Here is a 13479-nt window from a genome sequence, read left to right as displayed (position 1 = left end):
GTGCACAGAGCGGCCCATGACAAGGAGGTGCCATGTCAGTAGTGCTGAGGTTAAGAAACCTGGCCCGAAGAAAGGCTGGGAGACTTGAGAGGTGGAAGCTGTCCCACGGCACCCTCCCCTCCCAGCATCCTGATTACCTCGGAGCTGGGACCCTGGAGCCTCCCCCAAAAGCCGCCTGGTGGTCCCAGAGCCCAGCTCCTAAAACCCTGCCCTAACCCTTCTTTTCTTCCAAGAGAGAGAAGACAGGACCTCACCTCCCTCCGCCATGGGCCTTAGAGGCATGACGGCACACAGCAGAGGCATGATGTGTGGGCACTGAGTGTCTGGAGGAAGCCAGGTCAGACATCTCTATTGTCCAAGTGGAAGAGCAGCTAAAAGCGTAAGACTCTTGAGCGGGACCACAAGTGGGTTTAAACCCTGGCTCGCCACTTAGTAACGGTGTGACTTGAGCGAAGGGCTTGCCCTCTCTGCCTCCGTTTCTCATTTGTCTGATGAGATAATGCTGGTAGTAAACCTAGGTCACAGGGTTGTTGTAAGGGTTAAATCCAAGATTACAGTTTGAAATTAACTCAAGAGGCTTGTGAAGCTCTTAGAATACTGCCTGGCACATAGTAAGTGCTATGTATTAATTTTTTTTTTTTTAATGATTCACACTCTGTTTATGGGCTTATAGGCTCAGGATGGGGCTGGGGATATCTGCCGTTTCTATTCTTGTGTGCCCCAGAGAGATCCTCAGCCCAACCTGCAGGATCCCTTGGACATAGAAAAGTGCCATCTCTTCGTGGCACCAGCCCCCTCCACGCCCCTGGTCTGGAGCTCAGCCAATGAAGTCTCTCCTACCCCGTTCAGCCTCCCAAACTTCAAATTCCCTGGCTGGGGTCTTAAGGAAACCCAGCTGACCAAGAGGAGGACCCAAGCTTCCCTGATTGGCTGCTGTTCCAAGGCCAAGCCTGGGGAGTGGCCCCTGAAGAAGCACTACCCAGCCTGCAGGGAGGAAGGTCCAAGGCCATCAGCACCAAGGGCCTGCAAACCACTAGGCTTCTGACTCTTACCCATAAATGTCCACGAGGGTCTCCACGCCAGCCACACACACCACGCTGGTGGGATGCTCCAGGCACACACGCACGATTCTCTGCAGCGGCATGCTGGTCTCGGACTTAGCTGTGGCCGCCAACCCCAACACTGCCTCTAAGGCCCCTTGGGATGAGGTTTAAAAGCCCCTGGCCCCACCCCTCCAGCCCAGGGTGCCAATTCATTGGCTCCAGTCATGAAAGCCCCGCCCCTTCCCAGAACTGAGAGCTCAGGATTGACTGGAAGGGACCCAATATTTGCATATGAACCTGTTGTCCCGACCCGGGCACTCAGGGAGTTGATTTCTTAGGAAGCAAGTCCCCACAGGTACCTGGCTAGGCACCAGGAACTGTTGGGGGCAGGTGCTGTTGAGGGGGTGCAGAGATATATGATATTGATCCTGGGTGCTTCTTGCCCCGTCACCTCCATTTTCTGAGATAATACGGTTTAATGGGGAGCTTCCTTACTCTGCTGGGGAAGTTGGTGAAAATGCGGATTCCCAGGTCTGTTGTCCAGTCTGATGCAGCAGGTTAAGGGTGCAGCCTGGTCTCTGGATTTTTTTTTATAAGCACCCCCAAAGCATTTTGGTGCCCTTTGAGAAACACCAGCCCTTTTTTCTTTCTTTCTTTTTTGTTTTTTTTGTTTTTGTTTTTGTTTTGTTTTTTTTGAGCATGGATTTTAGAGGTAGGCCTGGGTTTCAGCCCTGCCTCAGCCACTTCCTGGATGGGTGACCTTGGGCAAGTTTCTTAATTGCCTCACTTTTCTCATCTGAAAAATGGTTACAGCGAGGCCTCAACGGGCCAACCTTGGTAGAACTCTGGTATGGAGTTTGTATTACTACTGTTGTTGTTTTTAGGTCCCAAAAACCTCTAAAAGGGGTAAATGATGAGGGTGAGAACTCTCTCCAGCGGGGAGAGGGGAGCTTGGCATGTCAGAGTAGGAAGGCTCAGTTGTCAGTTAGGGAAACTGAAGTCAGAGGGGCATTCAGGCTCCTGGAAGAGCCGAACAAGGGCTCTGGGGAGAGGAGTCCTGGGATCGATGCAGGCTCCACCGTGCACCCAAAATAGGCCCTTGGGTGTCAGCGTCCCCTTTCTTGGAGCCTCGGTTTCCTCATCTGTAGAAAATGCAGCTAATCACCGGCCCTGGCAGAGATAATAGCGAAGACGCACCTTGCCTGGCGGAGGCTCAGGAGGTGCTGAATAGGGGTTTCCTCCCTTCTCCCTGGCAGGGCTGACAGCCTGAGGCAGGATGGGGACCAGGACGCGCTCCCCAGCATCCCCAGCTGCGACATCTGCACCAGTTCAAGGACCTCAACGGGACCCTAAGATTGTCATTCCCATGTCCCAGTTTCTGGGAAGGACGTTCTTTTCAAGGAGAGCTGCTGGGCTGCTGGGTCAAGTGACAGCTTCACTTTTTTCAGCTGTGAAATGGCTTGATGGCTGACTCAGCCCTGGGTAAGAGTTCAAGCTCAGGAGGAAGCCTCAGTCTCCCTAGCCTTCTTGTGAGCGCAGATGGGGAATAGATGCAGAAAGTGGGGGCTTTCCCTGGGGTGCTGGCCCACTATCTACCTCCTTCTCAGAGAACTATATGTGCCTTTGGAAGGAGACTCATAACTTCACTTCTCCACAGGCAATACCAGCTTTTAGAAACAGGTCTGTGGCTAATTTGGACTGAAGTGTCAATGACTGATAGGCAGCAACTTTTTGCACTCTTAGTCCACAACAAAAGCTAAAATAAAGTGAGCGAGCATCAAAAGGTGTGATTTGAGGCAGCAGCAAATGTGTGCGATGAGGGGGTGGTATTTTCAGACATCCAAAATCCGACCACTGAAGTTGGGTAACTTAGAAGCTTCAGAGGCAAAAATGGAAAGGAACCGGGCCAGGCACAGTAGCTCACACCTACCTCAGCAGTTTGGGAGGCCAAGATGGGAGGATCACTTGAGCCCAGGAGTTTGAGACCAACCTGGGTAACATAGCAAGACCCCACCTCTACAAAAAATAAATTAGCAATTAGCTGGGCATTGGGGCCTGTGCCTGTAGTCCTAGCTACTCAGGAGGCTGAGGTGGGAGGATCGCTTAAGCACAAGAATTCAAGGCTGTAGTGAGCTGTGATCACACCACTGCACTCCAGCCTGAGTGACAGAGCAAGACTCTGTCTCAAAACAAAACAGAAGGAGAATCGCAGTGGCCTCTGGGAACCGCCCCGCTGGGGAACTCCCACCTATGTTAGTAGGCCCAGTCTGCCTCCCCTGACCTGTCCTCCCCGAGAGATGGAGGAGATGCCGAAGGAAGAGAGGAGAGAGGAAGAGGCAGGACCCATCCCTCGCCTCATCTGATCTCCATCTCAGCAGGGCCATCGGCCCCAGGGCAAGAGGCATGTGCCAGTCATGCCGCTGAATCAGCCTGCCTGGCACTGCGGGGTCTCCCAGCTGAACACGGGCTGCCTGTGACAGCAGACATTGAGCCGCGCAGGTGGAGGCATGGTGGGTGGAATTGGAAGCAAGCTTTCCACTTCCCTCCCCTCCTCCCCAACCCAACAAACAGGCCAGGGGACAGCCCTGTAAGAAATGCACGTCGACAGTTTTATTGATCAGAATGGAGGTGACTCGTCACCCAGAACATTCTCAGAGCCAGCACCAGGGCCCCTCGGTGGCCCAGCAGCAACTCCAGAGCTTCCCACACGCAGTGTGGCCCCGACCCCCAGCCCCATCTCTGCAATGCCCACTCCCGTCCAACCCTTAGCTCTTTCTCGGGGGAATCCCAGCCCCAGCTCACACCCTCGGCCCCTGCAGAGCCTCCTCCTCCTTCTTGACTCAGCGCAGGCTGGGGTATGAACCTGAGCAGAGGGTGCTCAGGTTGAAGCAGGAGCTTACAAATGGGGTTCTATAGAACCTTCCAGAAGGGGATATTCAGGTTCCCGCTCACCCACTTTAACCCCAGCAGTTCCAGGCTAGCTTTTGTTGGTGAGAAGAGTGACAGTAGTGGGCTCAGTGTGAGGTCTCACCAGGGGCCACCAAAAACCTAGATGGGCAGAGGCCCTAGGGCCAACTGCCCTACACTGGCCTCACTGGCATCGGGGGAAGAGGATAGGCTGGCTTCCTCCTGCCCGGGCCCTGCAGCCCAGCTGAGCCAGCTTGCCTGTGCATGTCTCAGTGACCTCACCCAGGGCTATTAACCTCCCGTGGCAGCTGTCTTCCCTACTGTGGGAGGGGACGTGGGACTGCCACAGCGGTTTATTCAGGGGGTGAAACCCAAGCTATGTGCAGGGTCCCTGGGTTGCCAAGAGAGACCGGGCCAGCCTTCCCCTCCCACTGCCTACAGAATGAAAGGGAATCATTAAAGGCCATTAAAGGAAATTAAACTCCACCTTCAGAGATAACCTAATTTCCCCAACACACACACACACAGCCTCTTCTGACATCTGGGCCCCCACCCCTGCTACATCTGGAAGTGCCAGCTCCCTTCAAATCCAGAGTCCAAAATCCCAGCCCAGGAACCCCAGGCCATGGACGCCTCTGGGCCCAAGATCCATTGTCACACACTCTGCCTTCTCTGCCATCCTGACCTCGTCCCTCCTGCCCCGTCTTCCTTTGTGGATCCTCCGGCCTCACGTTGACCTCTCAGCATTTCTGAGCTGGGAGAAGCCCGCTCTGGTAATTAAAGGCTTTCCAGAAAGGTAACAAGCACTCTTCTGAGGTTGGAGTCAGTTATTAAAATTTTGTTGTCTTTTTTTTTTTCTTTTTAAAATCGGCCCTTGGACACGGGGTTTTTCTGTCCTTATTTGTCCACACACAGCTGAGGGGTGCTGGATGAGGGTGGAGGTAAGTGTCACAGTCTTGGGTCCCTTTTGGGAGAAGAAAGCTGGACAGGAATCTGACCTCCTTCCCTGGTCTTCCAAGAGCAGAGGCAGCCTGGTGCCTGGCACACCAGACCCCAGGTCCTCCAGGCCCCATTCCTGGCGCAGACACAAAGTCATTATCCTTGGTCCCCAGGGAGGCATCAGAACGGAGGGGGAGCAATCCAAAGTGGGGGCCATCTGCCCAGGCCACCCACAGCGTTCTCCCGCACACTCAGTGTTGATCCAGAGCCTCTGGAGGCTGTGGGTGGGGAAGAGGTGCGGGAAGAATGAGGTGCGTGCTTCTTGGGTTGGGTGGGCCACTCCAGAGGCGAGGGTGGGTGGTACCCATCCCTGTGCCCTGGTGCCCACGGTGGCCAGGATGTTTGCAAAGTGCCAAGGCTCCCCCAAGAGAATGGAAGCCAGGTGGTTGTTCCTTGCCCTCACCCTGACAGGGTCACCAGCAAGAGGGCAGAGAGGACGGCGAGTGGGGGCAGGCTCAGGGCACCATGTTCCACCACTTGAAGGGAAAGGGCTTCCTGCGTACGTTGGTGCCACAGTGGATCTCCCCAAGCAGCTTGTGGTAGGACAAGTAGTCGTCGATGAAGACGCAGTGCAGGCCCAGTGGCTCCAGCAGGGACCGCACCCTCTCCTCCAGGCAGCAGCGACCATCGATGATGGGCCCGTAGGGCTTGGGGATGCCCAGGTACTTGCCTAAGACCACCATGTTAACCTGCAAAAGAGAAGAGGCAAGAGGAAGGCTGCCTGGCTGTGACTGCTGTACAGCTGGGGCCCTTCTGGGCTCTGGTTATGGCCAACCCATTCCCCAGGACCTGTCCCACCCTTCCCAAAACCCCTAACCCTAACCCTAACCCGTTCCCCAGGGCCTGTCCCGCCCTTACCAGAAGCCCTAACCCTAACCCAGTACAAAGGGCAGACTTGCCAGTACAGTTCCTGGGTGCTCGCTGGGGGTCAGGCACCAAGCGGCACATCCTTGCCAGAATGAGACAGGCCCTGGGGAATGGGGTGACCATACCCAAGCCCAGAATGGGCTCTAGGACTGGGGCTTGCTCAAGAGCTAGGGTCTATGAATGCAGAGGAGAAAAAGATTCAGGATTAGCCTGGCGCAGTGGCTCACGCCTGTAATCCCAGCACTTTGGGAGGCCGAGGCGGGTGGATCACAAGGTCAAGAGGTCGAGACCATCCTGGTCAACATGGTGAAACCTCGTCTCTACTAAAAATACAAAAAATTAGCTGGGCATGGTGGCGCATGCCTGTAATCTCAGCTACTCAGGAGGCTGAGGCAGGAGAATTGCCTGAACCCAGGAGGCAGAGGTTGCGGTGAGCCGAGATCGCGCCATTGCACTCCAGCCTGGGTAACAAGAGTGAAACTCCGTCTCAAAAAAAAAAAAAGAAAAAAGAAAAAAAAAAAAAAAGATTCAGGATTGAAGATGACGTTGAATAACAGCCAGGGCTACCAGGAACTTTGTACATTAAAAAAAAGGAAGGACTTCTCCAACACTTTCTTCCATCTATGAGAAAACTGTCATATTATAACAACTTTGTTAGAACAGGAGATGTTTGTGTCGTCTGCCAGAAACTTGTACAACAAATATATATACCTATAAGGTCTATGGTATGAATGTCTTCCAAGGTTGGTGTGCTTTTGCAGTGCACAGCTTGCTCAACTGTCTTTGGCAGCCCTGATCATTGTTACATCTTCTATGTGCCAGATATATCATCACTAAATCTCACAGCCTCGCTCTGAAGCTGTGGCTCAGACAGGTTAAGTCACATCATCAAGTCCATACACAGCCAGAGAATGGTGAGACTGACCTTTGGACTTGGATCTGACAGATGCCAAAACCCGCGCTCTTTGTATCTTATCAGAATGTGGTGCTGTGGCCCCCTGTGGGACTGAGGAGTTGAGGGAAGGGGCTGAAAGCCTGTGGGGACACTTGAGTTTATCTCTGGGAGCACCTCTGCTTCCCTTGGTTGTGGACCTGGCTTGGGGCCCTAATCCTGGGAATGGGAAGTCTCCCCCATGCAACAGTGCAGGGGTTTCTTAGAGGAAACCTCAGCTCAGGTTGATGGCAAGAGGTCATAAGGGGCGACCCTTGGTGTTCAAAGGGGACCCTGGGTATGCTCCCTAGAAGGCGGTTCTGGGCTGTTTTGGGTGGGAGGGGGGCTGTCCTGGACTGTACCCTCAAACTCTCCGTGCTCTGCCCACCGCCCTCAAGTCTGGCCCACCCTCATCCATGGCCAGGACCAACGCAAAGCTGGAAGGCCCCGTGAGGTCAGTCCCCTGGCCTTGGCCCTGAACTACCTCTTTGCCCGCTAATGGGCCAGAACATGCTGGGGCGAGTGAGGTTAGCCATGCAGGGGGCAAAGGGCAGAAAGAGGAGCAAGGAGCCAGGGCCAGGGCCAGCCAGGCCTCTGCTTCCTCCTGAGTGAAGAGTCACAGGATTGGGGGCTGGTCCCAACTCCGCCACTTGCTCACTGTGTGACCTCAGACAAATGACCCACTCTCCTTCTAAGCCTCAGTTTCTCCATCTGACAAACCAAGGGGGTTAACTGGGTGTTTCCTATGGGACCCTCCCGTGAAGACAACCTGGGATCCTTCCACGGAGCCTATACTGAAGCTAGGGAATCCCCACAGGGTGACCAACAGGCAGGGAGCTTCCAGCAGACAGAGGCCAGGCCACTGCCCGAAGAGGGCTGACTAAGGGGTCATGGGCTCCAGCCTAGGCCCTCCCCTGCCCCTCAGCCAGAACCAGAGCCTAACAGCTCCTTAGCGCTTTGCCGTCCACCACAGTAGCCACCGGACACATGCGGTTGTTTAAATTAAAATTAAACTTGCATAAAGTTACGATTTCTTTTCTTTTTTTTTTTGAGATGGAGTTTTGTCCTGACAGCAGGCTGGAGTGCAGTGGCACCATCTCTGCTCACTGCAACCTCCACCTCCCAGGTTCAACCTATTCTCCTGCCTCAGCCTCCCGAGTACCTGGGACTACAGGTGTGCGCCACCATGCCCAGCTAATTTTTGTATTTTTAGTAGAGAGGGGATTTTACCATGTCGGCCAGGATGATCTCAACCTCTTGACCTCATGATCCACCCGCCTCAGCCTCCCAAAGTGTTGGGACTATAGGCGTGAGCCACCGCGCCCAGCCATAAAGTTACAATTTCTCTTCTTCACTGACGCTAGCCACATTTCAAGTGCCCAAAGCCACGTGTAGCTGAGTGGCTACTGGACGTGCTGATATAGAACATTATCATCATCACAGAATGTTCTAACAGACAGCACTGCCTTCAAGCAGCGGTTCTCAATCAGGGCCGATTTTGTCCACGAGGACATTTTTGGTTGTCACAACTAGGCAGGTGCTATTGGCATCTAGTGGGTGTAGACCAGGGAGGCCACTAGGCATCCTGGGAGGCACAGCCCAGCATCTACAGCAAAGGCTTATTCAGCCTAAAATGGCAACAGAGCTACAGAGTCGAGAAATCCTGCCTGGGGGTCTCTGCCAGGACCTAGAGGCTGGAATCCCACCTTGAGGATCAGGAACACACACAGGTCCTCCCGACCTCCTGCAAACTGCATCCTGATCCCAACATGCACTTCCAACCCTCAGCTTGTCCCATGAGAGGGATCCAAGACAAAGCCCCCAGTCTGAAGAAAGAAAGTCTGTCCTCGTCCTGGGGGACTACCCCTCCCAGCCACCAACACCCCAACATCCTTTCCCAAGAAGTTAATGGGCACTTGGGCCAGGCCTGCCCTGATAGCATCGCTCAGGCCCCTCCCAGGTGAGATCACATCTGCTCATCTCCTTGTCAGCTGCCCAGTTAATGAGAGTCAGAGAGGCCACCGCCCGCCCCGCCCGCCCCGCCTGCCTGACACAGGACCCCCACTGGGGAGCAGCAGGTGAGGGGCGTGGTGGGGAATGCAACAGCAGCTGAGACCCAGAGACAGAAGCCTGAAACATTTGGAAGCAAACCACGCTTTCTTTTTCCATTTGGGGGAGAGGAAAAAAAACCACTTTGTGGCGGGACATCCTATGCCCTGCAGGATGTTTAGTGAAATCCCTGTCTTCCACCCACCAGATGCCAGGGGCACCCGCCTCATTGTGGCAATAAAAATCCCCTGGGGGCAAAATTGCCCTGGTTGAGAGCCACTGATGGAAATGTTCTCCATATGCACAAAAACAGACCCTGGAGAGGTCCCCAGGGCCCTCCAGCCTCTGCACCCACCTGCCCCAGGCCAGGGACAGCTTCTTCTCAGACCCCAGGAGACACCCCCCAGCAGGACCCTGCCTAGGGCTCTCACCATATCTGGGAAGAAGGCTTCTGCATACGAGTCGTTCCGGAAGAAGAGCTGGGGAATGTCCACGATGTCGCTCTCCGCGAGCCCCAGCTCCCGCTTCAGCACCTCACGGTTCCAGTCAATGCATCTCTGGGGAAGGAGGCAGCTGGGCAGCCAGGGACCAGGAAGAACAAAACACTGGCCAAGCACCTACTGTGCGCTGGGCCTACTGTGTTAAGCCCTCTGGGCCTTCTAGCTCCTTGAAGCCTCGCAACAGCTTTCTGCAATAGAAGCCATTGCTATCCGGGCGAAACTGAGGCTCAGGCAACCTGCCCAAATGTGCATGGCTAGGAAGTGGCAGAGCCGGGGTTCAAACCCAGGCAGTTTCTGGTTGCAAACGTCCTTGTCAGTACAACACACTGACGCAGCCACAGCCACAGCGTGGCTGATGCTCCTGTCCCTTCTCAGCAGCTGAGGAGAAAGTGTGGGCACCGCTGGGGAGGGGTAAGGGGCCTCCTCCCCTTTACAAAGCACCGGCTCTGTGCTAGCCCCTTCACCCTGCATGGGGCAGGCACTTTCTATCCTCAGGGCAAGCCCTGCTTTTCCTGACCTCTTGTTTGCACTGTTCTCATGGAGTCCCCCTGACTCTTCCCTACCCCACCTCTGGGCCCCGCAAGGTCCCATCTCCCCACCATATCTCTCTCCCTCCACCAGACTTCTCAGATGAGAACTCAGATTTGCCTCCGCGGAAATAGGTCATTGTCCCAGATCAGGGCCAGGTCTCCCTCACTAGGCTGGGAGCTCCCTGAGGGCATGGCTCTGTCTCTTCCATTAGACTGTGGGTTTCTGAAGGCAGAGGCTCTATCCTACCCACAGGCCCCAGCAGCCCCCAGGACCATCAGAGCTCCAGAATCGAATTCCCCACCTCCCCACCCCGCCACCCACCCCAGCAGTTCCTGGGGCTGCTTCTCCCTGGAAGGGAAAGGACCTCTTCGAGCACCCGATGGTCCTGCCCCTCACCTGTGCATGAAGACTGTCTCTCTGGAGGCGTCTGTCCGCCAGCATCTCATTAATGCTTCTTTTTGCCTTGTACTTTAACCCTGCAAGAAGAGAGAGACAGTACATAGCTCAGGGAGCACTGCCTGGAGGCCCTCTTGGGCCTGGGGCTACATAATCCAGGCCAGGATTTCTCTCCTACCTCACTGCCAGGGTCAGAAGCCGGGATAGAGAAAGCCAGGGACTGAGAACGCTGATGGGACCAGGCCCTGGCTGCAAGGAAACCTGGTGATGGATGAGAAACCCCTAAGGAAGTGACTCTAGACTAGGAGCCTAATAATTGTGGTACAGCTGCCATGATTGAACTTCCGCCACACTCTGGGCATCCTACTTAATTTATTATTAATTTTTATAGCAATTATAGGAGGCATTAATTATCACCTCCAACGCAGATAAGGGGAAACTGAGGCACTGAGAGGTTCAGAACACACCCTTGATACCACAGCCAGCAAATGGTGAGACCAGGATTTTCACCCAGGTCTCTCCTTGTGGACGGCGACACCACATCCATTCCAATGCTCCGTTCCCCAGGTGAGAACACAGAGGCTGTGGTAAGGAGGGGAGGCGGGCCAACCAAGCCCTAGAGGGTCTTCAGCTCCTGCAGGGAGCTCTTCAGAGGGGCCCTGACCAAGCCTGGCTTCTCCTCCTTCCTCTCTCGAGCCCCCAGCCCTGCTGCTCCCTGGCTGCACCGCCCTGGCCAAGCCAGTTCTCCTCTCTGAGCCTCAGTTTCCACTCCTGTGAACAGGGATAAGGAAGGGGGAGGAGAGATCAGACGGGAGACAGAACAAGAAGAGGCCTGGCATAGACTGGCACTCAGGCTTCCTGTGCCTTTCCTCTCCTGGAGCGTGGTCCAGGTACTTCCCACCCAGCAGATGACCTGGGGACCCAAGAAAGGGAGAGTGGGTGTCAGGCTCTGAGCTCAGCTGAGAGATCTGCAGGAGCAGGGGCTGGACCCAGGGCTGGTGATGGAAGGGCAGGGTCCCCCAGGGTGACCGGGTCATTGGCACTCACCATCAAACTGGGCCGCCTCCCCGTAGCCCTCTTCCATCTTCTCTTGGAAGAGTTTGAGGCAAGCTCTGGGGCTGGCCAGGAGCAGCCGGAAGCCCTGACACAGAGGGAGGGACAAGGGCTCAGCGGACAGGCTCCCCCTAGACACAGGACACCCCAGACTCAGGAGGGCCTGACAGTGCTTGGGACTCCCCCCCACACTCAATCTGCACACCAGCCACAAAGCACTGTCCGCAGCTCTCCCGGGCCTCCGGGCTGGTTCCCACCTCCAGGACTTTGTCTGTGCCCTTCTCCCTCCCTGGAGGCCCTTTGCATTTTGCCCACCAGGGCATTCAGATTTCTTCCTTCAAGGCCCAATTCAGGGCCTGAGTGCGGTGGCTCACGCCTGTAATCCCAGCACTTTGGGAGGCTGAGGCGGGTGGATCACCTGAGGTCAGGAGTTTGAGACCAGCCTGGCCAACGTGACAAAACCCCGTCTCTACTAAAAATACAAAAAATTAGCCAGGCATGGTTGCAGGCACCTGTAATCCCAGCTACTCGGGATGCTGAGGCAGGAGAATCGCTTGAACCTGGCAGGCAGAGGTTGTAGTGAGCCGAGATAGCGCTATTGTACTCCAGCCTGGGTGACAGAGCAAGACTCTGTCTCAAAAAACCAAACAAAAAAATCCAATTCAAATGTCTCCTCCTTTGCTGTCAGAGCTGTCCCTAGCAGAGCCACATTGGGCTGTTACCTCTGGTCACTGGGAGACCTCCCCTCCCAGGATGCTGGCTCCCTGGCCATGCCTTCCCCAGCCACCTCTGCAAGGCTTACTGTAGAGGCCTGGAACCCGGATTCAAATCCTATCCTGACACCTGTAGGCTGGGTGAGCTTGGATGGGTTAATGGCCCTTCTGAGCCTCCATTTCCTCACCTGTAAAACGGGGCAGCAATAATTGCACCCACTTGATGGGCATGTGGAGGATTAAATAAATTAAAACATGTGAGTATTTGGTACATAGTAGGTGCTCAGTAAATATTGCCAATTATTATCAATATCATTCCTGGCTCTTGGCTAAGGGATTTGGGTCCAGTAAGTGTGAGGATGAGCGTGTCAGGGTGCCCTGACCCCGAGGATGTCCCGACCCAGAGCTTACTCAGGACACAGGGTTGAGCTGGTTTCAAATGGCTTTGCCCTGACTCAACCCCTCAGGTCAGACCAGGGCACAGGTGGCTCAGGCGGGGAGGGAGGGGACACACCTTTTGGTCAGAAGTAGGCACAAAGGTCAGGAACTCGTCCACGTGGCCCACGGCGAGCCAGTCCGAGTAGAGCTCCACGGGTGCTTGCACCTGCTGGGCCTTCAGGAAGTTCCGCACCACCCTGGCCATCTGCCGCCCGCCGGACCTGGCCAGGAGGGAGAGTGCGGGCAGTCACCTGGTGCCTGGGAGGCATCAGACCTTGCCTCTGAGTCATCATCAGGTCTGCCACCAGGGGGCGGAACTGCTCAAAGAATACTTTAAATGTGGGGCGCAGAGGTTGGAGAAGCCAAGACAGCAGAGAATGGATTGTGCATGTGTTGAGCACCTACTGTGTGCTGGCCTTAGGGTCCTCGCACTAAGTGTCTTGTTTAATCCTCCTGATGACCCTGTCATATACTTACAAATACCAGCTCCTGGTTACATCTGAAGCGCGCTCTGCCAAGCTCTCTGGCCTCACTCCCCCTTGTTCCCCTCCTTGCTCACCTGACTCCAGACCCACAGGCCTCCCTGCTGTTCTGCTATCTCCAGCCTGCTCCTGCCTCAGGGCCTTCGCACGGGCTGTTCCTTTTTTTTATTTTTTATTTTTTGAGACAGAGTCTTGCTCTGTCGCCAGGCTGGAGTGCACTGGTGCCATCTCGGTTCACTGTAACCTCCACCTATTGGGTTGAAGCGATTCTCCTGCCTCAGCCTCCCAAGCAGCTGAGACTACAGGCACACCACCACCATGCCTGGCCTGTTTTTTATATATTAGTAGAGACGGGGTTTCACCATGTTGGCCAGGATGGTCTTGATCTCCTGACCTCGTGATCCGCCCGCCTGGGCCTCCCAAAGTGCTGGGATTACAGGCGTGAGCCACTGCACCCAGCCTGGATGGGCTGTTTCTACTCCCTGGAAATTGGAATATTCTAAATAGCCATATTTTTAAATGCATCTTTTTTCTTGCTTGCCTTTTTTTTTTTTTTTTTTTTTTTTTTTT

General features: G+C 54.8%; 2 protein-coding genes across 2 annotated transcripts in view; both read right to left on the bottom strand.

The window, feature by feature from the left end:
* The window catches only part of PADI3 (peptidyl arginine deiminase 3), a 39526-nt gene extending 38348 nt beyond the window's left edge, over window positions 1-1178 (bottom strand). Inside the window, exon 1 of the mRNA XM_032300571.1 lies at window positions 1053-1178. Coding sequence (XP_032156462.1) covers window positions 1053-1144 — 92 coding nt within the window. The 5' untranslated portion in view covers window positions 1145-1178. The remainder of the gene's footprint in view (window positions 1-1052) is intronic.
* A 2453-nt stretch (window positions 1179-3631) lies between these two features.
* PADI1 (peptidyl arginine deiminase 1) overlaps window positions 3632-13479 on the bottom strand; it is a 44335-nt gene continuing 34487 nt past the window's right edge. Inside the window, exons 12-16 of the mRNA XM_032300573.1 lie at window positions 12504-12648; window positions 11271-11364; window positions 10224-10303; window positions 9228-9353; window positions 3632-5638 (exon numbers count right to left, since the gene is read on the bottom strand). Of these exons, the coding sequence (XP_032156464.1) occupies window positions 5405-5638; window positions 9228-9353; window positions 10224-10303; window positions 11271-11364; window positions 12504-12648 (679 nt within the window). The 3' untranslated portion in view covers window positions 3632-5404. The remainder of the gene's footprint in view (window positions 5639-9227; window positions 9354-10223; window positions 10304-11270; window positions 11365-12503; window positions 12649-13479) is intronic.

The sequence above is a fragment of the Sapajus apella genome, unplaced genomic scaffold, assembly GCF_009761245.1.
Source record: "Sapajus apella isolate SASKATOON/1434 unplaced genomic scaffold, GSC_monkey_1.0 scaffold43, whole genome shotgun sequence".
In the NCBI taxonomy this organism is placed as follows: Eukaryota; Metazoa; Chordata; class Mammalia; order Primates; family Cebidae; genus Sapajus; species Sapajus apella.
This window is presented reverse-complemented; position numbering and strand designations above follow the sequence as displayed.